Source organism: Xenopus laevis, chromosome 2S, assembly GCF_017654675.1.
Source record: "Xenopus laevis strain J_2021 chromosome 2S, Xenopus_laevis_v10.1, whole genome shotgun sequence".
NCBI lineage: Eukaryota > Metazoa > Chordata > Amphibia > Anura > Pipidae > Xenopus > Xenopus laevis.
Genome location: NC_054374.1, coordinates 31,085,069 through 31,112,169, shown reverse-complemented (window position 1 = coordinate 31,112,169; position 27,101 = coordinate 31,085,069). Strand labels below are relative to the sequence as shown.

The following is a 27,101-nucleotide window of genomic DNA, read 5'->3' as shown; positions in this document are numbered from 1 at the left end:
TTTTTTAAAAAAAAACATGTTTTCCCATGACTGTAGCCCTTTAAGAGTTGAGCTGACTGTGGATCTCGGAGGCAAAGAAGTCCGCTCCTCCCGTACCCCAGTCCCAATATTGTCTGCAAACAAACTCCAGCCCCACCCCTTCCCTTTACGTAGCCAAAGACCCTGAGCTTCTGCCTCGTTATGGGACACGTGATCGCAATAGCGAGGCCGCCGTAGAAGCACACAATCTGGCGGCATTCTTTAGCGATCTACTTTGTAGCGGTGCGGTGGGCGTGACCATAGCCTCGGCGCTTGGATATTTAAACTTTGGCGGGGAGCTCGGCTCATTACTATGGGAGGGGGGTGTTGCTGGGTCTTGATTAAGCGAAACCAACTTATTGCACTGCCTGTGGCCTTGTAACCTGCGCGTTGGCATTTATATATAATCAGCTTGCTGTAGCCTGCCTTGTTCCAGCCAGTTGCTGGACCTACAGGAGCTCCGGGAGGCGATTTATTTTGTGCAAGTGGCTCACAAGCCCGACGCTAGGGGCAGGCACCAACAAGCTGCGGAATAACACTGAGTGGAGGCGGCATAGTCCCCTTGTGTCACTGCTGTTGAAGGGGAGCCCGTTCTCTCACCATGGGCACCTACATGAACAAGCAACAGCTTCCTGCCAGGGGAGAGGCCTGCAGGCCCACAGTTATCACGGAGAAGCGGAGTAGACCCAATACATCTGTGCCGACCCCTACCAGGCGTCTGTCATTCAGGTGACTAAAGCTCCACCCACCCCACCGATTTGAATCTGCCTCATAACTCTTGGAGATGTATATGCTGTTTTGGTCATATCCCTGCCTGGGTTTCCATAGGCTGTGTGTGGGGGCAATACGCGCGTGCGTAAAGGGAGACGCGCGTGTGCAATCGTGCGTAAAGGGAGACGCGCGTGCGCAATCGTGCGTAAAGGGAGACGCGCGTGCGCAATCGTGCGTAAATGGTGACTTCCGGCCCTAGTGTGCAAAGAGGATGAGTTGGGTAATGCTGGCTTTTGATTGGTGCTATTGTTAACCCATGTGCCAGGACTCCTAGGGAATTTGATTGTCTTTAGAAGAGCATCTACTTCTAATGTGACAGATGGTGTAATGCCCTGGCAATTTCCCCCTGAAGGGGCTGTTATTTGCTGACACAGACCTCCCCATTTATTTAGCTCTTTGGGCCTTTGTGTACTCTCAATACCAGGGCTTATCTCAAAGGGGTGGTTCACCTTTAACATAAGTTTTAGTATGTTCTAGAATGGCCAGTTCTAAGTAAGTTTTTAATTGTTCTTTGTTTTCTATAATTGTTTGCCTTTTTCTTCTGACTCTTCACTGATCCCATCTTAAACAAATTCTCTGTAAGGCTACAATTTTGTTGTCGCTGCTACATTATATTGTTTATCGTTCTATTCAGGCCCTCTCCTATTCATATCCATTCTTTTGCTCAAATCAGTGCATGGTTGCTAAGGTAATTTGGACCTTGGCAACCTGACTGATGAAATTGTAAACTGAGCATTTGATTTCTAGTGTCAGTGGCCACCCACCCATTAGAAAGCAGAAGAAGGCTAGTAATTCAAAAACAATATTAAATAAATAATGAACAGTTGAAAAGATGCTTAGAATTGGCCATTTTTTAACATTTTTAAAGTTTACTGGTGAATCACCTTTAAAGGAGAACTAACCCCTCCCCTAAACATGCAGGCATTGCCCCTCTCTCCCGCCCACAATTTGCTTTGGTGTAAAAAAAAAAAAGTTTTTAGATTGTACCCCAGAAATAAAGACTTTTTTTTTTTTTTTTTTTCAATTACTTTTCACTATATATTTTTTACTGTTTTTCCTAAATCTAAGATTAACTTGAATGTTCGTGTCTCTGGTGTTTGAGTCTCAGCTCAGTAATTCAGGCGCAGACTCTAAACTGTTACAATTTGCAACATTGAGTTGATACATTTCTCAGCAGCATCTCTGGAGTATTAGCAACTATTGTATCAATTCTAACAGCTGCCTGTAATGAAACCCAAAGATTCTGCTCAGCAGGGACAAAGATAAATGTATCGACTAAATGTATCAATTTAGAACAGTTTACAGGGTCGGTGACCCCCCCTCCCAGAGCTGCTTCAGAAGGTGAAAAATTACATTTTACAATTAAATATTAGAAAAACGGTCACGCACAGAAAATAGAAAGTCATTGAAACAGTTATTTCTGGTGATCTATCTGAAACCAACTAGTTGTTTCAAGGTGCATGTTCTTAAATATTTATAAAACCAAACTTGTTTTATCTTGCTGCTGTCTTCATCATGCTACATGTTCATATTAACGTGAAATACCCCTTTAAAACACTTGTGTTCCTGGGGTAAACCTACCATTGTAGTATCCGAAACATATTTAATCCAATACTGTCTCACAAACCAGTGTTTGGGCAGTATTTACTAAACTCGTGTCTGCTATAAAATTTTTGATTAATACGGAAATCCATTTTAGTTGTTTGGCACGTCTCAGTGATTGTAGTCGCTTACCTTCTAGCCAGGACCAGCACTTCATGGTGCAGTCATGTATGGTTTTTCGTTCACCAATTCCAGTACTGGGTAATAGTTTAGTGGCTGCAGTTCTCTTCTTATAACACTTGTCATTTAATAATGCTTATGTTTGAGTTCTAGGTAAATGTAAAATGTTTTTCCTGCTTTCTTCTAAAGGGATCCACTTTCTTCGTCCCAACGAACCTATTTGTGTGCTCGAAGGGATTATCCCCTTAAACAAGAAATCTATAGCAAGCCAGGGTCTCTGCCAAGGGTTTATTTAGATGGACCACCACAGCAGCCATTGACACCCAGGCATTTTACTAGAAGGACTCCTGTGAAAATTTCCCCTCAGGATCTGAAAACTAGATTTCATTTGTAAGTAATAGCGTGTCTGCATGTTTGTGATTATTAATGTAATGTATTGTACTTCGCTTTAACTGCGGCATAAAAATGACCACAAATACTGAGGAAAATGTAGCAAGTGCCATAAAGTTTCTTCTCTTTTGAGCTGCACTCCGGTGTTTTTAGGGGAGAACTGGATGAAAATCACTTATACTTGGCTTTTCACATATGTCACACATGCAGCATTGAAGGGTGGTTGTTCTGTTTAAAGGACACCTGTTGGGCAAAAATGTTCTCCCCAACCAAAGGTGCAGGCTAATAGAGCCTGCATTCCAGTTGGGGGTAACCTTAGATTTTGTTTTTATTTAGGGATGCACCGAATCCAGGATTTGGTTCGGTATTCGGCTGAATCCTTCTGCCTGGCCGAACAGAATCCTAATTTGCATATGGGAGGGAGATCGCATGACTTTTTGTCACAAAACAAGGAAGTAAAAATGTTTTCCCCTTCCCACCCCTAACTTGCATATGGAAATTAGGATTCAGTTCGGTATTTGGCCGAATCTTTTGCAAAGGGTTCGGGTGAATCCAAAATAGTGGATTCGGTACATTCCTATTTTGGTTTTCTTAATTGCCCCCCCCACACCAGCGATGGGACACTTGCGCAGGAAGGAAGCTCCTGCTGTTAGCAGCCATGTCAAATCAGAGTGCATGCACAAATGCTCTTCTGATGAGTTGCGGCACTTGCTCATTGTGTGCATGCGTGTGTGTGCGCACCAACATGGCGGCTCCCTCCCGGTACCGGTGGCCTAGTGCTGGTGTGGGGGGGCAATTTAAAACCATAAAACTAATGTTACCCCCCAACCAGAGTGCAAACTCTATTGGCCCGCACCTTTGGTTGGCAGATATATTTGCCCAACAGGTGCCCTTTAATGTCGGGTTTTTCCCCTTCTGAAAACAGTTAAAATCTCTCCAAGGGGCACTGTCTTCAGCCATTGTCAGCTGGCCTCTTTGATTCTATCACACTGTTGTCTTGCAACTGTATTGCAAGATCAAAGTGAAAAATGTAAAATATATGGTTCTGGCAAGTAGCTAATTGTGAGGTATCTGCTAATCAGCTGCTTTGTCTTACATTGTATCAACAGTCTGAGCCACCAGGACAGAAAATAGAAAGTAACAACCCCCGCTTTCATTTGCAATACATGTACAAAAGACTTAAAAACCATAGAAAATTTAAGAAAAGTTTTTTCCTAGGCAAAAAATATTTTTTGAGTTGACATTCCCTTTGTTATATGCAATGCATGGCATTTCTTCACAATTCACTATAATATGCAACAAGTATGGGATGTGATATCCAGAATGGTTGGGACCTGGGGTTTTCTGCATAAAATAGCTTATTGTAATATTGTTCTCCATACCTTGTCTGATAAAACTATGAATAAAATTAATAGAATTTTTTTGCCACCAAAATTCATACAGCATGTAAACGGTTTGCTTAAAATAGACTCTATCGTAGATGGTCTTCTTACAATTCAGAGCTTTCTAGGTTATGTATTTTTTTTTGTAAGAATGCTCTTTGATATCCCTTATCCAGAAAACCATTTATAAATCTATATTCGATAATGCACATACAAGGAAGAAAACCTATAGTGCTCACAGACTGGATGACTTTCTATTGCGTCTGAATTATGTACATTATATATGTCTGATGTTTGGATAACGTATATGATGAGGGACAGTCTTATAAGCAGGCCTTCAATGGGGCGTAGTTTGCCCCTAGTAATGCCAACATCTTTATGGGTTATTGGAAAGACCAAAAACATCTGGCTCCCAGGAGCCCTTAGCCAGAAACTTGGCTTCTTCATAAATTACCTAATATGTATTTGGAATCGAGTTCCTCTCATGGATGTTTGCCAACAAAGGTGTTCATGGTTAAACTAGTGGAGAACGTGGGGAATTATGATTTATCGAATAGGGCAGTTCAGAATGGGACTGTTTCTTTAAGCTGTGGTGATTTACTTCAGTACTTGGTATTCAGAAAAGTCACTCCTAGATCGGAATGTGAATCCGTAAGTCTGCAGAAAAAAAATGCACGATTTGAGGCGGAGTAATAAAAACGGGGGAATAAGTTTCAGTTTATCTAGAGCGGTTATTGGGCATTCCGATCTAGGAGTGACTTTTCTGAATACCAAGTACTGAAGTAAATCACCACAGCTTAAAGAAACAGTCCCATTCTGAACTGCCCTATTCGATAAATCATAATTCCCCACGTTCTCCACTAGTTTAACCATGAACACCTTTGTTACATAGTTACTAACTATGTAACTATGTAACAAAGGTGTTCATGGTTAAACTAGTGGAGAACGTGGGGAATTATGATTTATCGAATAGGGCAGTTCAGAATGGGACTGTTTCTTTAAGCTGTGGTGATTTACTTCAGTACTTGGTATTCAGAAAAGTCACTCCTAGATCGGAATGCCCAATAACCGCTCTAGATAAACTGAAACTTATTCCCCCGTTTTTATTACTCCGCCTCAAATCGTGCATTTTTTTTCTGCAGACTTACGGATTCACTTTTATTATTATACATTTATTGCACATTTTCTTTTGTGACGTAAGGTTTAGGTTCACTACCACCCTTTTACCTTCTATACTTTATTTTATATTTTATCTGTGTAAGGGCAAAGACTTCTATACTTATAGGGGGATCCCTATAGGACCTTTCATTTGCTTTATTTCATGTATATGGTATGCTCTCTCTAGTATTTATATATTTATGTAAAGAGGGTGCGCAAATTGGCTTGAGCTGTTTTACCTAATATTTAAACCCAATATGTGATTGTAATAAAGTGTGATTGGACAGCTGAAATATTTTATTTCCATCTTGTGAGGCCAGTAAGCAGAAGTTTGCAGCCTAGGTGGGATTTCATGGAGACATATGGTGGACATATTGGTTAAGGTATTTATAGGTTTAGCTTGGAATGGTGCTGACACAGTAGAATATAGTCAAATAACAGTTGAATATAATTTTTCTTCAATTACAGAGCTCCAGACCCAAAAGTGGTATCGCCCTCTCGTCTTGACTTTGAGCAAGAACCATGTTTGCCATCTGTCCACTGTCCTGTAGAGATGGAAACCAGTGTGACACATTCTCACCATTTACAAAAACCAGAGCAGTATCCAGCATCCCCCTTTAGTCATAAAACAAACACTTCTGATACTTTCTCCAGTCATCACATTGAAGATCCATGTGCTACAGAGTCTGTTCTTAGAGCCCTCAAAGAATGCTTAAAGAGAAAGAGAATTAGAGATGAGGACCCAGAAGATACTGAAAACAAGAGAAGGTTCGTGTTACGTAGAGATATTAATAATATAGTCCTGTAGAAAACCAAGAATGACATTTGATCCCTATTTCTGTGTAAGAACGAAGTTTCTTTTCATTTGAATAAATATAGTAGTATTTGTGAAGCAGACACCATATTAACCAGTGTAATGCACATTTTTTTATTTACGGTTTGTTTTAAGATTTGTTGGTAGTGCTATACTTTGTTTGGCATGCTGAAGTTAATTAAATGTGTTTTTTTTTTTTTTTTTTTTTTCAGGAAGGAAAATGGGGAAGAAATTCAAGAAAGTAATCTACTTGTGAATGATTCCTTGTGTGGAACTTCTAAGTAAGTTTGATCAGGAATTTATTAAAGGTATACTGTCATGGGAAAAAAACATTTTTTTCAAAATGAATCAGTTAATAGTGCTGCTCCAGCAGAATTCTGCACTGAAATCCATTTCTTAAAAGAGCAAACAGATTTTTTTTATATTCAATTTTGAAATCTGACATGGGGCTAGACATATTGTCAATTTCCCAGCTGCCCCAAGTCATGTGACTTGTGCTCTGATAAACTTCAATCACTCTTTACTGCTGTACTGCAAGTTGGAGTGATATCACCCTCTCCCTTTTCCCCCCAGCAGCCAAACAAAAGAACAATGGGAAGGTAACCAGATAACAGCTCCCTAACACAAGATAACAGCTGCCTGGTAGATCTAAGAACAACAGTCAAGTAAAAACCCATGTCCCACTGAGACTCCTTCAGTTACATTGAGAAGGAAAAACGGCAGCCTGCCAGAAAGCATTTCTCTGCTAAAGTGCAGGCACATGTCCAGGGGCAGATGGGAAATTGACAAAATGTCTAGCCCCATGTCAGATTTCAAAATTGAATATAAAAAAATCTGTTTGCTCTTTTGAGAAATGAATTTCAGTGCAGAAGTCTGTTGGAGTAGCACTATTTACTGATGCGTTTTGAAAAAAACATGACCGGATCCCTTTAAGGGAGTGAGTTAAAGTGTTTGTTCACCTTTGCATAAACTTTTAGTAAGATGAAGACTGACAATTCGCAATTGGTTTTTATTTGTGGTTTTTGAGTTATATTTTTATTCAGTGACTCTCCAGTTTGCAGTTTCAGCAATCTGATTGCTAGGGTCCAAACTATCCTAGCAACCATGCATTGATATGAATAAGAGACTGGAAGATGAAAGAGAAGCATGAATAGATAGATGAGTAATAAGTAGCAATAACTAAATTTGTAGCATTGCAGAGCATTTGTTTTTAAGATGGGGTCTTCAGAAAAGGTAGGCAAATAAATTAAAGAATAAAGAAATGAATGTCAAATTTAAAAGTTGCTTAGAATGAGCCATTCTATAACATAGTAAAATTAACTCAAAGGTGAAACACCCCATTAAAAGAACAAAATGACAAGAAAAACCGGCCATACATAGCCAAGGCTGCCAAACAAACCTCAAATCTGATTTATTGTCATCTCCTCGAAAAACCTCAGCATTTTCCAGGTTTCATTTCTCCAGTGTATCTCAAAAATATATTTGACTGTTTTCACTATTGTGGAACAAAAAACACTACCACTACTTGCACAAAGAGCAAATTGTTGTGGTTGAATATATCCACAGACCAAATTACGTAATATAATCTGTACCATTAACATTTTTTTAATAAAATTTATCTATTAATCGTCTCCCCACAATATATGTGCAAATAAGCAAATTCCCATACATAACCATCTCCATTTTACCTTCTACTCCTGTTCACAAAGCCATTTGATTAATCTGTGAAGGACCAGGATTAAAAACAAAAAACTTAATTACTTCAAAGACCCGACATTTTTAAAAGCAAAAAATTAAAAGCGAAATTGCTCATTTAAAAATCTCACAACTTGGGAGATAAAGCTGTTGCAGAGCCTGGCTGTGTGTGCATGAATTCTGCGATACCTTTTACTAGATGGTAAAAAGTCTAAAAGCTTATAAAAAGGATGCGATGGGTCATCAGCTATACTGGATCTCTTCTGAGTACATTGTTCATTAAAAATGTCTTTAATTGATGGTAAAATCTCTCCAATAAGCTCATCTGCAGTTCTCACGATCGATCATTTGCAGCCTCTTGTGATCTGTAATACTACAGTTTCCATACCACACCATAATAGAATTTGTCAATACACTCTCAATACACTCTCAATTACTCCTCTATAGGATGATACAAGTACAGATCTAGGGAAATTTACTTTCCTCGACCTTCGTAAAAAGAAGTTTGTCGTGTCGAGGTCCTTAACCTGTCCTTTTCAGTATTTTCCAACTTCTAACTTGGCCGCTCTTTATCAGGCAATATAGGCCAGTGATGATCCAAAGTGCTGGAAACTCTGAATAAGACCATATACAATGTTTAATGGGGTTCTTGAATATTTACAGTTGATAAGAAGTCCATTAGGAGTTGCTGTTTGTTTATGATTTTCATACCTCAAGAGAACTTGTTTTAGTTTTGCTTATTTCAATTCAGGATGGAAGCCAGCAGGGCAAGTTGGAAGTCTACATCAAGTTCTATGGAGAACCTGTCCCAACATTCATCCTCTTCCATGTGAGTGTGCAATAAAAACTGTATACTTTAATGAGTGTGTCCCTTTAGTGTATACCGAACTATTCTCTTCTTACAAAGGCAATCTGGTCTGGGGAAGTTACTGCTGCAAGATTTAGAAACACTTAAAAATAGTGAGAACAATACCCTGACTACCAGAGAACTTTGGTTTCCAAATCAATATTGAACCAGATTAGATAACCTTTATGAAACCAATTAATCCTTTCCCCTTGTAATTAGGAATGCACCGAATCCACTATTTTGGATTCGGCCGAACCCCCGAATCATTCACAGAAGACTTGGCCGAATCCTAATTTGCATATACAAATTAGGGGTCGCAAAGGGAAAACATTTTTTACTTCCTTGTTTTGTAACAAAAAGTCACAAGATTTTCCTCCTCGTCCCTAATTTACATATGCAAATTAGGATTCGGTTTGGTCGGGCAGAAGGATTCAGTGCATCCCTAGTGGTAATAGGGCCACTATCAAACATTACATGAAACAATCCTATAGATAAGACTGCATATCATGTTTTATTTGAACATCCTTAAAAAAAAAAAAAAAAATTATTCTCTTTCCCATAGTAGAAACATGAACAGGAGGCTACAAGGAGGGGCCCATCCCCACTATTAAAATGTGCTACTAATTAGTGATAAAAATGATGCTTGGTTATATCCCATTACCTATTTAGCCACAGTACTGAATTCAAAAGTTTCAAAGTATAATAAGACAGGATTTGAATTAATAGCAGTGTTCAGTCAATATATATTATGATTCTAGAATAGATGACATTGCTAGACCATGGTGCTGGGCTGTGCAGCCTCCAAATAATCTTATAGTTCAACAAATGCTCCACTCATGCTCACTTATGTCCAGTGGTCAGTGTAGCTCCTATAAGAAGCTTATTTAGCCATACTTCCTTTATAGAATTGTATAAATACACACGTTACCACTGTGTAAACAGTGCATAAGGTTATACTTATTCAGTTTTGTTTGGCTATCTAGAGATCTAGAAATACAGCTTTATTATACTTTTCATGTGGCTCAATATTAATACGTTTGAACAAAAGAATAGTATTAAAGGGAGGGGGCACTGCCCAGGACATCAGCATTCAGGTACAGAAGAGAAACTGTTACAAGCTTGTGAGAAGGAGGGGGGAGTGTGGGCTGTGTGCTGCAGAGACTTCAACTGTGCACATGGGGGGGATCAAGTTGCTTGGGACCTGGAGTTTTATGGATAATGGATCTTTCTGTAATTCATACCTTAAGTCTACTAGAAAATCATAAACCCAATAGGCTGGTTTTGCTTCCAATAAGGAATAATTATATCTTAGTTGGAATCAAGTACAAGCAACTGTAATTGTTGTTGTTGTTGTTATTATTATTATTATTATTATTATTATTATTATTATTATTATTATTATTATTATGAAAAAAGGGAAATGATTTTTAAAAATTTAAATTATTGGACTATAATGTAGTCTATGGGAGATGGCACTTGCACTTTCCAGAAATATATTATTTGGGGGGGAGGGGTCAATGTATTATTTTGTGTATTTACCCCATAAAAAATCATTCAGCAGCTGACTTGACTTCCGGGACTATTTGTATGAGCTTGAGGCTTTCCAAATGAGTTGAATTTTTGTGCATAAAGTAAAATATTTTTCTGGTATAAATCCCTATATCATGAAAAATATAACTTTCATTTTTTTTGTTATTTAGAGCTCTAAATCTTGTTCCAGAAGTGGAACACTTAAACACTAGGGTTCTCCTTAAAAAAAAAAAAAAAAAGTAATTTTCCAAGGTAAATTACCGCCCCCCCAGGAGAGAGCACAAAATGTTCAAAAAACCTACCTGCCCTTATCACACTGCTCTGCCTGTCACTTAGGGCTGCCTCCTCACCCCTTTAAAACCAAACAAATATGAAATCCACAGGCTGCATGGCTAATTAGCAATCGATTTACATACATGATGCATGGCTGCACATAAATCAGTTCAGTCTGCAGCATGCATCTAAATGAATTGTTAATTAGCTATGCAGGCTGTGGCTTCCGTATGTGTTTGGTTTTAAAGGGGCGAGGTGGCAACTCTACTGTCAGTGCTAGATGTGTGAGTTAATTTAAGTTTCTAATCAAGTCAGTGCTGGTTTTGTTGCAATTTTGTACATAACTGAAATTATGCTTAATGCCAAAGATATTAAAAGATAAAAATATAGAAAAGCCGGTATTTATTCCCAGAAAAGATCGCACCCCTTTGGCACTCCATTCAGTTATAGCCTAGGCAGAAAGAGGGCAAGAATTGGGAGAACAAGGTCGCTTCTTCCTTTTCTGCAGGATTTGTCTGCATGGCTGTGTGATGGTTTGTTACAAAGCAGGTTTGTTTATAAGCTGCGTCTGTTAACCTCTGCCATTACAACTGAGTAATCAACCAATGACCATTCAAATTCTGGTTACAGTTCACAAGCAACCAATGAATTACTAGGAGGAGGGCAGTACAGGTATGGGACCGGTTATCCAGAATGCTCGGGACCTGGGGTTTTCCGGATAACGGATCTTTCCATAATTTGGATCTTCATGCCTTAAGTCTACTGGGAATTCCTTTAAACATTAAATAAACCCAAAAGGCTGGTTTTGCTTCCAATAAGGATTAATTATGTCTTCTTCTTTGGGATCAAGTACAAGCTACTGTTTTTTATTATTGCACAGAAAAAGGAAATCATTTTTAAAAATTTGGATTATTTGCATAAAATGGAGTCTATGGGAGACAGCCATTCCGTAATTCGGAGCTTTCTGGATATCGGGTTTCCGGATAAGGGATCCTATACCTTTATCAACATCCAATAGGAAACAAATAAGGGCAAAGCCTGGGCATGATGATGTAATCATATAGGAAGTTCTTGGTGTGTCAGGTTCAAAATAGGCCACTCCCATCACTTCAGAAAACTGGTCAGAGAGACAGAAGGACTGAGTTAATATGTATAAAATTTAGCTTTTATAATGGCATTTTTACTTTTTGTTATGGAAAATAGCCTTTTGAGTGCTCCCACAACCCTTCTTTTTGTATCAAAACATTTTGCCAATTTTACTTTTTGAATCTTTTTTTTTTTTTCCCCTCTCCAGTCAGGACATCTTGAGAGAGGTGCACACTTCCAAAAACGGTGGTGGCAAAGTCTCTCCCTCCTTCGCATTCAATTTGGAAAATGTATCCAAACGGAAGATTATCACTGTGCCTGGCCATAATGAAATCACCAGCTCCCTGAGCTCCAGCAGGTATCATCTGCAGGTAAATAGTTTTGTTTTCTTTTTTCTACTAAACAACCCTTCACTTTTATTGAATTCCAGAGGGGTTGGAGAGTTGGGAGGGTCCCGAGAAAGCCTGACTTTCTGTAGCAAAGAGCTGGAGCTTGCCATGTACAGCTTAGTCACTGGTACTTGGGTTGTGAAAAAAGGATGTCATGTTTTATTACATTTATTTAGGGCTGTATCACTTCCAGATAGTGTCATAATGAACTTGGAAATCCAATTAAATATTATTTGAATAATAGATCTTTACTGGAGGGGAAGTCATGGTGTGTATTTCTCCCTTTTATTCCTTAAACAGTTGAGCTTGAAAATATTCACTTCCGATACTTTCTCTTCACTCTTAGAATCTGGCCTGCGTCTGGGCATTGTATAAAACCATTTGTTTCACACTATTTGAATTAAAATGCTAAGTGTGTTGCATTAGAAACATTTCTTAGGAAATACTCCCAGCCTAGTTGTTGGCCAGCAAGTCCTGCTTTGTCTCATTTTCTGATTTGGGAGATATTATTTACAATTTTGGGTGTTCGTTTGAGTGTTAATCTTCAAATTTAAAGGAAAACTATACCACCCCGAACAATGTAGGTCTCCATAAAAATATATTGTATAAAACAGCTCAAATGTAAAGCCCTGCTTCATGTAAAATAAACCATTTTCTAATAATATACTTTTAGTAGTATGTGCCATTGGGTAATCATAAATAGAAAATTGCCATTTTAAAATATAAGGGCTGCCCCTGGGATCCTATGATTCACGGTGCACGCAAACCAAACAAACCTTAAATGTTAGGTCACATGAGCCAATTAACAGACAGAGTTCTGTATTTTGCTTCCACACTTCCTGTTAGAGTTGTAGTATTTCTGGTCAGGTGATCTCTGAGGCAAGAGATGTAAAAATGCAAGATTTACTTAAATATATATACCAGATTGGTAAGATTCTTTAATATGCCCCTTAATATGATATAAACTATCTTTTGCATAAGTATTCATTTTGGGGGTATAGTTTTCCTTTATTGAAAAGGCAAAATATATTTTCAACACATGCCATATTTAATGCTACACATTTTGCAATACAAATAAATCAATATTTTTTTTTTATTTTTATAGAAAAAGAAGAGATCAATGGATCTTTCCAGATGCGATACTCCTGACTGGCCAATAAAGAAAATAAGGTGTGCAAAATTAGATTTGATGCTATTATCAAGTAAATGTTTTCCCTTACAAAAAAACTGTGCATTTTATAAACTTGTGTAGCGTATATTGTAAGACTGAAATTGTGTAGCTGTACAGATATGTGGTAATGCAATCTTATTGGGTTTCTCTATAGCAGGGATCCCCAACCTTTTGAACCCATGAGCAACATTCAGAAGTAAAAGGAGTTGGGGAGCAACACAAGCATGAAAAATGTTCTTGGGGTGCCAAATAAGTGCCGTGATTGGCCATTTGGTAGCCCCTATGTGGATTTTCAACCTACACTGAGGCTCTGTTTGGCAGTGAACCTGGTTTTTTTTCATTCCAAGCCTGGAATTCAAAAATTAGCTCCTGCTTTGAGGCCACTGGGAGCAACATCCAAGGGGTTGGAGAGCAACATGTTGCTCACGAGCTACTGGTTGGGGATCACTGCTCTATAGTTATTTGTCAAACCAACTAGACTTGCTGTATTTTCTTTTTCCTTGAAGACGTTTCGCTAGTCATCTGACTGGCTTTCTGAATGTTTGAATGATTTTTAGCAGTCTTATTGTATGATGATGAAATTAAGGAAAGATCCCAGGTCCAGAGCATGGACTGAGGGAATAAACTTGTTTTGACATTCATTTAAATAGTAAATAAGGTGTGATATTGGTTTAATATATATTAGAGTAACATAATGTGCTATCTGAGCTGAACATTTAGGGTAGGTTACACTGTTACATTATTAGCGGTCTATAAAATGTATAGTAATGTTCCTCAGGAACAACTATTATTGAAAAACTGTAGGCGTGGTCATGCACATCTAAAGCACTTCATAACCGCAGTCTGTATTGAAGGGTTGCAAAAGATTAAGCTCTTAAGGTGGCCATACACGGATAGATCCGCTCGTTTAGCGATGTCGCCAAACGAGCGGATCTCCCTCCGATATGCCCACCTTGAGGTGGGCAATATCGGGCTGATCCGATCGTGGGCCCTAGGGCCCAACGATCGGATCCTTCACGTTCGCAAACGGGCGGTCGGATCGCGGGACCACATCAACGAACAGATGCGGCCGCGATCCGACGGGATTTTTAACCCCATCCGATCGAGATCTGGCCGACTTTTGGCCAGATCTCGATCGGGGAAGCCCGTCGGGGACTCGGTCTGTCGGCAGCTTTTATCGGCCCGTGTATGGCCACCTTTACTCATAAAGAAACCCGTGAAGCATTGCTGCAGTCTGACGGCAAAGGATGAAATAACGGTAGCCTTGTTGGGAAAGGGTAAGTTCGATTATCAGACTTTGTCAAATTTAACTGCACATCACCACCTAATTCAAATGGAATGACAAATGGATGGTGCTAAATACAGTGAATTATGCAAGAGTGTTTTTGTCTGATAAGCAACTCAATATCATTGTCCTGCTGATCTATTTATTTTCACACTGGTTTCAGTTTCAAAGTCCCCTGTATTTTGTATGTGGGTCTGACTAGGTTTGCCTTGTTTTCCTTCCCTCAGAAAAGACCGACTTGAAGCTTCTATGTCACCTTCTCAAGAAACTGTGAAAATCCAAATCTCTGAAGCACAAAAAGGTATTTTAAGTTACCCAAACAAAACAAACCAAACCTGGGTCACACAATGGAACACAAACCATATACAATTTTCACTTATCTTTTTTTTTTTTTTTCTCTCTCGCTGCTTCATGGTATGAAGAATACGTTTACATTTTAAGGGATCCTATCTGAATATGTCTTGCATTGCAGTGATGCCACTTAGTTAAACCTGGTGAAAACCTGTTGTCAGAAGTGTAACTCATTCCTCTCCTCTACTCGTTAGCTAGGGAATAAAGGAGCATCTATAAAAGCCAGTCCTACACTACCCTGCCCAGAAATGCAGCAGAATATGACATGTACTTTTATGTACAGATGTAATTTTGTGCTCTAGGGCAAGTGATTGTGTCTCTCTAGTTAGTCCGTTTTAAAATGGTGGTTTACTTTTAGCATGTTTTAGAATGACTAATTATAAAAAAAAAATGTATGCCAGTTGAAAAGTTGCTGTTTTTTAAAAGTGCTACTTTCTGACTCTTTCCAGCTCTCAAATGGGGTTCACTGACCCCATCTAAGCTCTGTAAGGCTGCAAATGTATTACTTCTCTTTCTATTCAGTTCCTCACTGAATGAAAGACTGGAATATCAATAAAAGGAATGCATGGTTGTTAGGTACCAGATTCTAGCAACTTCCTGCTTTTTAGCTCTCTAACTCTGAGTTAGTCAGCGACTTGAAAATGGGACGTAACTATTCAGTGAGTTTGCAATTGATCCCCAGAATTCCGCGCAGATTCAAAAGGAAACAGTTATGACCCATGTGCCCCCCCCCCCCCGTAACTGATTAGTCACTGCCTGGTAACCAATCAGTGGAAACCAAGAGAGCTGCAAAACAGGAAGTTGTGTTCTGTTATATTAGACATCCAGTCACTCCAGTCTTTATAGATTACATTTTTTGCTAAATATATTAGAAATGTTTTATTTTGCATAGCCTATTTACCCAGTTTTTATTTTTACACTGAACTGTTCCTTTAAAGGTGGACAACCCCTTTAATAAAGGTAACTTTTAAATCGGAAGCCCTAATCAGTAGTACATAATAGGTGCATTCGTGCAACCATATATCCCTTTTAGTTTTAATGCTGCAATTTCATAACATCTCATTACCACACAGATTTATTTGTAGTAAAAGAGGAAAAAAAAAACTATATAGACTCCGCTCCCATTTCCTTTTTCAGTTCTACAAATCTGGAAAAACAACTTCACCACAGTTCGTATATGCCATTTTTGTGTAGGCCAAGACCAAGTTTATTGGTTATGTGACCACACAATTGATTAATTAAATTGTTAAACTACTGGGCTCAAAGCTTTTATCTTTTGCCCTCAATAGCATGTCTGCTACATCTTGGTCAATTCATATACATTTTTTTTAGATTTTACAGCTATACTACCTCATTACCAAAAAACATGATTGATATTTACAGTACCAAACAACATGATTGATTTGTTTATCATTTTATTTATTTTGTTCAAGTGGAGGTAAACCCTTCTCCGGTACAACTACGCAAGACTAAGGGAAATTTGCCGTGGAAGAGACATGTCCATCTAATTTGTCCGGAACACCCTGAGGAGTTCTACAGATTAGTGGGTATCTAAAATGCTAAAAGTGCTGCTACAACTCAATGGGCAGCAAATCCATAAAACTTTCTTCTTTACAGCCTCCTGGACCAATACCAGGCTACAGTGTGACACAGGCTGACTATGATGCAGCTAAAGAGGCAGCACAGCAGAGGTTTCTTAGACTGTTTCAGGAGCCATCTGGTGAGAATCAGGAGTGTTCTCTTAGGTTGGGGGAAAAAACATTTTCATTATCATGTAGAAGTACAGCGAGTGTACTATATTTAAGTCTGATTACTATATATTTATATGTGTATGTATATCTATCTCTGTTTTTGTTTTGCCTAGTACCATCTGTTCCTTCTGAATCGTGTAGCACACAGATATCTCCAACATCACAGACTTCAATTGTTCCTGACAAGCCTTTTCAAGGTAATTTTGATTGTGACTTAAAGCTTTGCCTTAAGTAAAATCTATATATACTATAACCTTCTTCTTTTTTTTTTTTCCCAGCTGTAAATGAAAAACCAAACATTTCTGCTGCAAACACTACCTTTACCCTTTTCTCAAGCTCGTCTGATGCAAAATCAGTCACCAGTACCAGTACAACCCCCTCGCTTATTTCAAGTGCTACTACACCTGCTGCCAGCACGCTTCTTCAATCATTGGGATCCGGCCAAACAAAATCAGAATCTCCATTTCCAAGGAATGATCGTTTACAGGTGTTTGGCAAGCCAGAGGAAAATAACAGCCAGCCTCTGTTTAACCCAGTATTTAGACCTTCAGAGAGTTCAAATCCTTCCCCTGTTACTGCAGCTTCTGGGCTTTCAACAACCACAGCTGCCATACACAAACCAATATGTGGGGATCCTCCTAGCCAACAAGCTCAGACGTCTATGTTTAAACCAATATTTGAGGCTCCTACTAACCAGACCGTTCCCTCGGCTGTTACCTCTCCATTTGTGTTCAGCAGCTCCACCTCCAGTACCTCAACACCAGCAGGAAATAGCACAGATACAGGCAAGCATGAAAAGCCAAACTTGGCCCTAACAAGCTGTACTAGTAACACCACAATTTGTTCCAGTTTAGCACCCACGTTTGGAATAACTTCAAAAGCTGAGCCTGTTTCTCTTGGGGGACCAACTTCTCAGGTAAATGCCCCTTTCAGTGTTCTTGGCAGTACATCCGTACCTGCTTTATCAACGGCATTTGGCTCTACCACATTTACTTCCACAGTTGGTCAAACTGCAAATACTTATTTTTCTGCCAGCACTGCCCCAATTGGTTTATCCAGTGTCTCTGGAGGTGAAGGACAGACTAGCACATCCACAACTGCCGCCTTTCCAAAATTACCAGTAGGACAAAATATGTTTTATTCTAGCAGCCCATTTGGAAGTAATTACCCATTTACAATGGGCTCCAGTACACAATCTGCAACAAACACCACCTTCACTTCTGGCACCTCCACTCAGCCTACATTTGGTTTTTCACAGAACGCTTCCATGCTTTTCAGCAGTGACGCAAAAAGCAGTAACACTACTAACGCAAGTGGTTTCAGTTCTATGGGCTCTGTATTTGGGAGCTCAACCGTCCCTCCTTCTAGTATGGTTACTCCAAGCAAGAGCTTGTCCATTACCACCTTGGGAAATCCAGAGAAATGTGAAACTAAAAACCAGTTGGGTAAGTTTCCTTTATAATGCTATCACTAGCTGTTGATGCTGCGCCAAGGTGCTGCAACGGTTGTATTGGGAAAAAAAGTATGTGGAAGTAAGCTAAAAAATAAAAAAAATACATTTTCACTTAAAGGGGTTGTTCACCTTATTATTATTTAAGGTTTTTGAGTTATTTCACTTTTTATTCAGCAGCTCTTCAAATTGTATTTTAAGCAATCTGGTTGCTAGGGTCAAATTACCCTAGCAACCATGCATTAATTTGAATAAGTGACTGGAATATGAATAGGAGAGGCCTGAATAGAAAGATCAGTAATACAAATTAGCAATAACAATGTATTTGTAGCCTTGCAGGGCATTTGTTTATTAGATGGGGTCAGCGACGCCCATTTGAAAGCTGGAAAGAGTCAGAAGAAAAAGCAAATAACAAACTATAAAAAAAAAAAATGAAAACCAATTGAAAAGTTGCTTAGAATTGGCCATTCTATAACATACTAAAAGTTAACGTAAAGGTACCCCTTAAATCAAAAGTAATGGCATTTACATTACATGTTGCACCTAGTGCTTCTCTAGACATCAGTGTTCAGTTTAATTGTATGGCACACTTACATTTTTCGTCTATATAGTGATGAAAGGTGTCTTGAGAGCATATTATACAAATCTAGCTCAAGAATTAAAATCTAAAGGTGGCCATAGATGCAAAGATCCGCTCGTTTGGCCACATTGCCAAACGGGCGGATCTTTCCCCGATATGCCATTAACAAACATGGCTATATCGGGTGCCGTGGGCTCCGGCGGGTTCGGTCGGGTCAAAATCAAACCTGACCGATCGACCAAACGACCGATCTCTGCCGGACAAAAGATGTTGGCACACGCCACACACGATCCGAAAATCGTACGAATCCTCGATTCGTACGATAGGATCTGTGTGTCTATGGCCACCTAGCTGTAAGATCTAGGGAATGTTTCACTTCAGGCTTAGTTACAAATCCAATTTAATATTTATCAATACTGTAAAATGTAGGGTTCTCGCCAAGCTAATTTTATATTCATAGTTAACATAGCAATCTGTGCCTTATTCATTGAGCTCATGTAAAAAAGGATGGATACTGTTCCTTTAAGCCAGTGATCCCCAACCAGTAGCTCGCGAGCAACATGTTGCTCACCAACCCCTTGCTCTCAGTGGCCTCAAAGCAGGTGCTTATTTTTGAATCTGTAGACAAAAGAGCAAAAAAGGACCGCAAACTGCTCACCGCTCTCCACTCAGGCCAGGTGCTCAGTCAGACAGTGTCCCCACTGTACACACAACAAAACTCGAAAGGCAGACGGCACTTCTGAAAATGGGGTTTATTGGAGTTCCTGTTGGAAAGACCTAACGTGTTTCGGGAGTTATCCCTTAGTCATAGGTTGACTAAGGGATAACTCCCGAAACGCGTTGGGTCTTTCCAGCAGGAACTCCAATAAACCCCATTTTCAGAAGTGCCCGTCTGCCGTTCGAGTTTTGCTTATTTTTGAATCCATGGCTAGAAGGTAAGTTTTGGTTGTATAAAAACCAGATATACTGCCAAACAGAGTCTCCTGTAGGCTACCAGTCCAAATAGAGGCTATGAAACGGCCAATCACAGTCCTTTTTTGGCATCCCCATGAACTTTTTCATGCTAATGTTGCTCTCCAAGACTTTTTACATTTTAATTTGGCTCATGAGTAAAAAAGGTTGGGGACCCCTGCTTTAAGCCCTCATTCTAAAATCTCATCCAATGCCATTATTTTGCAGTAACATTGGGGTCAAAGCTCCACTCCAGCGCCATTTCCATCTATAATGCCAGTGCAAAGCTTCACAAGCTTAAGTACTTCATTTGGTATTTTGGTAATTTTGTGCCTTATGGAAAATGCAATTAACAGACCTGCATTTGCTCTAAATTGTCTGTTAATGGGGTGATCCTTGTGCTGCTTTGGCAAAATGGCAAAATGGCCATATATTGTGCAACTTCAGTCATATAATGCATTGGTTACAGCAGAGCTTGTTCAAAAGACCCCTGTTGTTCATATTTATTAGGGATGCACCGAATCCAGGATTCAAAATCATGTGGCTTTTTGTCACAAAACAAGGAAGTAAAAAATAGTTTCCCCTTCCCACCCCTAATTTGCATATGCAAATTAGGATTCGGTTTGGTATTTGCCCGAATCTTTCACAAAGGATTCGGGGTTCGGCCGAATCCAAAATAGTGGATTAGGTGCATCCCTATTATTTGATTTCTCCTTATTCATGTTTATGATTTTGTCTTTGTACGCAACATCATATAGGATATACTGCCTTATTTGTCTTTTTGGTCCACAAAATCATTTGTCACAGTATCGGTATATCTGTATTGTTTGGCTACAATTTACTGATATCTAATAGTTTATAAAATCTATAGTTTATTTGTCAGTATGTTAATTCTTTACTTTTCCATGGTATTGCCTACTAATTGCTTCCTTTTATCTTGTTCTTTATTTTGCAGCACCAAGTACACCTGCAGCAAATCAGAGCTCAACTCCAGGCTCATTTCCATCTATGGCCTACACAAGCCCAACCAACAACTGCAGTAAGTACAGTTTATGCATCTGAGAAAATTATCAATAGGGTTTTATTTGCTGGGGAGGGGGTGGGGGGTCTAATTTCTCATTCCCCCCCCCCCAAATGTTTTGATCAGCGAAGTTAGGAAATGAAAGGAAATTTCTAATTACTTATTCCTACTAGAAGATCTCATCATTAGAATGCAATGATAATTTCGTACTCTTGTAATTTCTCTAGGTAGAGTCATGGTTATGCAATGTTTAATGGCGCTTTAGAGGCGTTTGGCGTAATCCTGATGGTCCAGACATTTGGTCTTCCTATTAGATATGTTTTCTAACAAACTCTGAGGCCTTTCGGAAACATAATTTAGCATAATTTGTAGACCACGTGAAGCTTAATTGTGCACTCCATGCTACTAATTACAGTATTATATGTATTAGGGTAGAACTACACGGGCGGTTTAGGTCCGACGCCACGCGACAAAACGCTGGCGTCAAGTCAGATGCGATGAAGATGAGGTTAGTTGTAGGAATGTCGGATGTAGTCGCAGCGTGCATCTGACATGACTGTCGGATCTGACCGTCGTGTCGGATGCACGCTGCAACTTCATCCAACATTTCTTTTTTTTACCTTATTTCCGGCGCATCCGACTTGACGCCCGCATTTTGACGCATGGCGTCGGATCGGACCTAAATCGCCCATGTAGTTCTACCCTTAGAAGTATTCACTGCCCTTGACTTCACACTCCACTAGTCCTGAAAGCGTATAATTGTCTTGCAGACATTATTTGTAACTGAGAATAACATGCAACGGATCTACTATGGTTTCCATTTTTCCCCATTTTGAGAGCAACCAATATGTAAGCAAGAGTCCCCCTGTGCATCTGCTTGCTGCCCTGAAGATGGGATGCATATAGGCATTTGAAAAGCAAGTAGGCCATTTTAATGCTGATTTGTCAGAGCTCAGTCTTGGCCAGTTTTTCTTCAGCAGAAAACTATCTCCGAATGGCCAAGCTTGTAGAATGCACCAATCTAATAATCAAGGGATTATCAAAGATTTTTTTTCTTTTTCGTTCATAATTCTCTTCATTAAAGGGGTTGTTCACCTTCCAACACTTTTTTTCAGTTCAGTTGGCTTCAGATAGTTCACCAGAAATAAATTACTTTCCGTTTTCTATTTGTGACCGTTTTTCTAATATTGTATAAAAAGTATAACGCAGCCCTGAGGGGGGGGGGTGCCGACACTTTAACTGTTCTAAATTGATACATCTAGTTGATATGTTTGCTATCTTTGTCCCTGTTGCGCAGAATCCCTTTAAAGGCAGCTGAATTGATACAATAGTTGCTAATTTTCCAAAGATTTTGCTGGGAAATATATCCACTAAATGTAGCAAATTGTAACCGTTCAGAATCTGCACCTGAATTACTGAGCTGCCAGACGCAAACACCTGCACGGGTCCATTTGGAACCCGTACCAAAAAAAAATAAAAGCTATAAAAATCCTGAAGACCAATTGAAAAGTTGCTTAGATTTGGCCATCCTATAACATACTAAAAGTGAACTTAAAGACGAACCAACCTTTTAACCGTTTAGTGGATTTTACAACACTATAATACAGGCAGTATTTGAAGGATTCATTTTAGGGTTTAATGAGAATTGTAGTGACCCATGTTTCTTTTTTTTAGTCTGATTTTAGTCCCAGCCCTTGGGTTAAACACTTGCCTACGGTTTGTATACTGGAAATCTTGATTATCTACTTTCCTTATAAGGACCAAACATGGAGCCGTTTCAATTTCCCGGTTTGGTTTTGGTTATTTAAAGGACCAGTTTTTAAAGTAATAAAAATATAATGCAGTGTTGACCTGCACTAGTAAAACTGCTGTTTGCTTCAGAAACACTACTATTGTTTATATGAATAAGCTGCTGTGTAGCCATGGGGGCAGCCATTCAAAGGAGAAAAAGGCTCAGGTTACACAGCAGATAAGCAGGCCCGGATTTTTGGAAAGGCCACCAAGGCCCGGGCCTAGGGCGGCATGCTGCCCAACCACACCCACATTGGTTCAGAAACAATAGGGATGCGCAAGAGATAAAATAGTTTGTTTTTTTAAATTTCCTGTGCGCCAATCCCCATTGCTCTGGCCCCGATGATGAAAATGTGCGCAAATAAAAGGGGGGGGGGGGACCCAACGTCAGTGGGCCTGCTATGTAAATCCGGCCCTGCAGATAAGCTCTGTAGAACATAATGGTGTTATCCACTATTTATCCTGTGCCACATAGTCTTTTCTCAATTTCCACCATTGCTACTCAGCAGCTTGTTTATGTGAACTATAGTAGTGTTTCTGAAGCAAACACCAATGCAGGGCAATAAGTAATATTTGCATTACTTTAAAACACTTAAATTTTTTGGTGTTACTGTTCATTTAAGCTAAACAGGGACATTGAAGCTGCTCCTATGTTTGGCCATACACATTAGATCATTAGATTCCCAGTATAGAAACCCCTCTGTAAAATTAGTTGTGACTGTTTTGACTCCTTGCAAAAAAGTGTTTGGCGCGAGCCCTATTTAGGTGGCGCGAGCCCTATTTAGGTGGCGCGAGCCCTATTTAGGTGGCGCGAGCCCTATTTAGGTGGCGCGAGCCTATTTAGGTGGCGCGAGCCCTATTTAGGTGGCGCGAGCCCTATTTAGGTGGCGCGAGCCCTATTTAGGTGGCGCGAGCCCTATTCAGGTGGCGCGAGCGTTATACTGTCCCTTTACCATGGCTACAGTTGCCCTCTAGTCAATAACAAACGACCTAGATTTATTTTACCAGGTGTATGAAACATGAACCATATGAATCTCAACCTGGCCCAGCAGTGATTAGTCTAGTTTATTTTGGCCAGTCGCGTACTGAAAGAGAAGTTGAACTGCCATATTGGTTAAAGTTTTAATAAAGCAGTACACTCCATATTTCTAAAAAACTTTGTTTTAATTTTGGCTTCTTAACTATTGCTAAACATAATCACAGCTTTGTTTCACACATTGCTTTACCAAAAACACTTTCTCCCCCCCCCCCAAATTCTCCCTCTGATTTCCTGTTCTTATTGTGCCCTAAACTGAGTTTTTACAGATTTTTCTGCTTGAATACATGAGCTTTAACCACCCTGTTTATAAAACAGGTCATTTTGTCTTATAATGTGTATGGTCTTGCGCTGGTTTCTATGCTTTTTTCAGCTTGGCATTGTGAGAACTGCTACAACCATCCACAGGAGTGGATACAGGATTACTTTCATCTCCCCCACGTTAGTCACTGGGATATTATCTTTATTTTTATCAAAGTGCCTAGTTACATCCTGTATCTTCTAATCATGTTTTCTTTTGCTTGTATGTACGATGCTTAATATTCCAATTTTTCTCCTTTCCTCCTAAAGGTTCTGCTGCTGGCTTTTTTTCCCATGGTGCAGCACCTAAAACTAAAACAGCTGTTCGGCATAAACTGCATGCACGTCGCCCACGTAAGAAGTAATCCTGGCTTCCCTGGATTTTATGGGTTTTCTTATTTTTCTGTGTGTTATGATGGTATGATGGTATTTCATTAAAGACCAACAACCCACCATACCTGAATAACTGACTGAATTTCTGGATTTGTTTTTTGTTTTTTCAAGCACTTGTCACCTTGCCGGATAAATAAATACAAAATAGCTTGTATAGCAACTGATTGTTTATTGTGATACTCACAGTATACTGCTGCTTACAGATAATCTTTATATCGTATCTAGACTTTGGTGATTTTCACTCTTTCCTTGTACGTTAAGATTTGCCTCTAAGTGGTTATAGTAGCAAAGAGGAGTCCATATAGAATGTTACCCTGTCTGTGAAAATGGTTTTATCCCACTAAAGTGGACAAAATACTGTTTAAGGTTATTGTTGTATTTTAAGAAATACTGCCTTGTTTCTCCATATTTTAGCTGTGCAGCACAAAGTGGCCGATACTTCTAGTGGTGCACAGTAAGGAATATAGAGGTAGCCTAACTATGTGCGGTTTGATTTTTATGGAAAAAAATGTTTAGTTACTTTTCACTTTCTTATGCATGAGAGTAGTTGGAGGATTGGTGGATGGCAGGTGTCCTGTACCAAAGAAACGCTATTTAGGTAGAGCATCAGCTAATGTATATTCCAGGAACATAAAGCATAAACATTAGGGATGCACAGAATCCAGGATTCGGTTTGGGATTCTTTTTCAGCAAGATTCGGCCGAATCCTTCTGCCCTGCTGATCCAAATCCTAATTTGCATATGCAAATTAGGCTTGGGGAGGGAAATCGCATGACTTTTTTGTCACAAAAAAGGCATTAAAGGCATTTTCCCATATGCAAATTAGGATTCTGTTCAGTATTCTGCCTAATTGTTCGCAAAGGATTCAGGGGTCCAACCAAATCCAAAATAGTGGATTTGGTGCATCCCTAATAAACATATTAACATACACACACTTAGCAGAGTATCAATAGAATCAGAATTGTGTATTAAATCCATTATTGTCCTGTAGCTAGCTACCACTGACGTTTTCAAAACCTTAGAATGCCCTGGGATGAGAGATGTATACGAGTCCATGGTGGGTAGGCACATTAACCCAATTGACACAATGGCGCTTCCATGTAGACAAACATCTCAACAATGGAACTACTTTGAGTTTCCATCATTGTATGATTACATATTGCAGCTACATACTGTAATTGGTCAATTTGTCTGTTAAATTCTTACACTTTAAAAAAACAAAACAAAAAAAAAAACCCCAAAACTCGAATTGTTCCCGGGAAGGTTTGTATTCCCTCTAGTGCAGACACTGTGTGACCGCAAAATAGCCCGATTTTGGTTCTAAACAGTACACATTTGGATCAGACTTTTATAAAGCCAGTCCTACAGTATTTGAAATAACACGTATAAATGGGTGAACTGTTTTCTAAATAGTCCAGTAATAAGACCTTGTTTAAGAAACAAAATTCAATATACCGTCCACATACACTGTCCTAGTCAATTAAACCGTAGCCGTGTGCAGGTAATTAATATACAAAAACACAAAACAAAATAGAAAACAAAATGAAAACCCTCAGTTGCAACTTTCCATTATATAAAATACTTCTGATTAGCAGAAAATGGCAAAATAATTAGTGTCAATTTTAATGATCTGTACTAGAATTCGTATTATACACTACACTGAAGTAGATTAAGTGTGGACAAATAAAGGGTAAGTGTTCCCGTTCAAAGCAAGCTACACAGCGGTGCTCCATAAGTGTTTTAATTTTGATGAAATTGCTCTGTCTTTGGATAATCGTACTATTTGTGTAGTTGTAGTGAGCATGTAATACATGATATTTGATGGTGCAGTTGACGCCAGGGCAGGCAAAAGTGGTACTGTTACGAACTTTTAAAGAGACAGGAGAAGAGGTGTAACATTAACCACCCTCTCTCGTACCCTACAATAGACTCTGTATGAACACAGACCACATCTTTTATGTTCCTGTACACGATCCTGCCACGTGGCTTTGTTTGATCAGAACAATTCGTGTGTCCACACTTATTTTATCAAATGTAACGTATATAAACCGATTCTAGTACATCTCCTAAATAACATTGTAACTCCCATTCTGCTGTTTTCCCACTGATCACCAGCGCTTAACCTAGAGATTTTATTCTTTTATTATCTTTATATAGTTTTGTGCCCAGTAATAAAACATGCCTGATTATATCTGCATGATCTGCGTCTAATATTGCCAAAATGGCCCCTTAGTAAAGTTTTTGTTTTAAATATCCTTTGATGGGTATTCAGTGTCATTTTCTTGTTGGTAGAGAGAGGAGTTATTTCTCCTTTTTTTTTTTTTTTTACATGCTAAGTGACTGTTGAATTGAACAAATAAAGTAACCCAACACTGATCACGCAAACTATTAATTTGGTTTAATGTCTGTTCAGCATTTTTATGTTTGTCTGGTAAGTGGTGTAAAGTTTCACAAGCTTGTTTTTTTTTTTTTTCACGCATCAGACTTTTTTTTATTCTAAGACTTTTTGTATATTTTGACTACTTTAAATAAAAAGAGAAATGTTTTATTGTATTTAACAAAGTCCTGCTTTTGTGTTTTTCTCATTTAAATATTTTTTTTCATTGTAGAGTCTCTCCATACTGCATTCTTTGGTAAGCTATGCATATTGGGCTTCAAACTGTTCAGTAGACCTATGGTGTTCATATATAGGGTGCTGGGAGTTCTTGATCCACGCAAGTCAATAATTCCTATAAATACATATATTTGCCTTCAGCATAATATCAGTCCGACATCACTAACCTGATCAATCGCTGTTTTTGGTAGAAATTCTATTTCTTGATACTGTCCAGTGGTCTTATCTGTGGGAGGTCCTGGCCCGCTTTGGTCTGGGGGACAGATTTGTCAAGTGGATAAAAGCTCTGTATAAATCCCCAACGGGGCAGGTCAAAGTCAACAACTACCTTT

General features: G+C 39.1%; 1 protein-coding gene across 2 annotated transcripts; it reads left to right on the top strand.

The window, feature by feature from the left end:
- The first annotated feature begins 542 nt into the window (after positions 1-542).
- pom121-b (POM121 membrane glycoprotein b) lies at positions 543-25,398 on the top strand. 2 transcript variants are annotated; one of them, NM_001096600.1, is given in 14 exon segments: positions 543-747; positions 2,701-2,901; positions 5,910-6,209; positions 6,468-6,536; positions 8,702-8,779; positions 11,895-12,057; positions 13,181-13,245; positions 14,759-14,832; positions 16,316-16,425; positions 16,500-16,602; positions 16,747-16,830; positions 16,912-18,078; positions 20,570-20,653; positions 24,033-24,309. In NM_001096600.1, coding segments are annotated over 14 exon segments (2,721 nt in total). In that variant the 5' UTR covers positions 543-619; the 3' UTR covers positions 24,128-24,309.
- Positions 25,399-27,101: the final 1,703 nt, after the last annotated feature.

Coding starts and splice junctions, on each gene's coding strand:
- pom121-b (XM_041583235.1), top strand. CDS start 5,995: ATGGAAACCAGTGTGACACATTCTCACCATTTACAAAAACCAGAGCAG. Junction 8,780..11,894: donor CAACATTCATCCTCTTCCAT/GTGAGTGTGCAA, acceptor TCCCCTCTCCAG/TCAGGACATCTTGAGAGAGG. Junction 16,831..16,911: donor TCCTGACAAGCCTTTTCAAG/GTAATTTTGATT, acceptor TTTTTTTCCCAG/CTGTAAATGAAAAACCAAAC.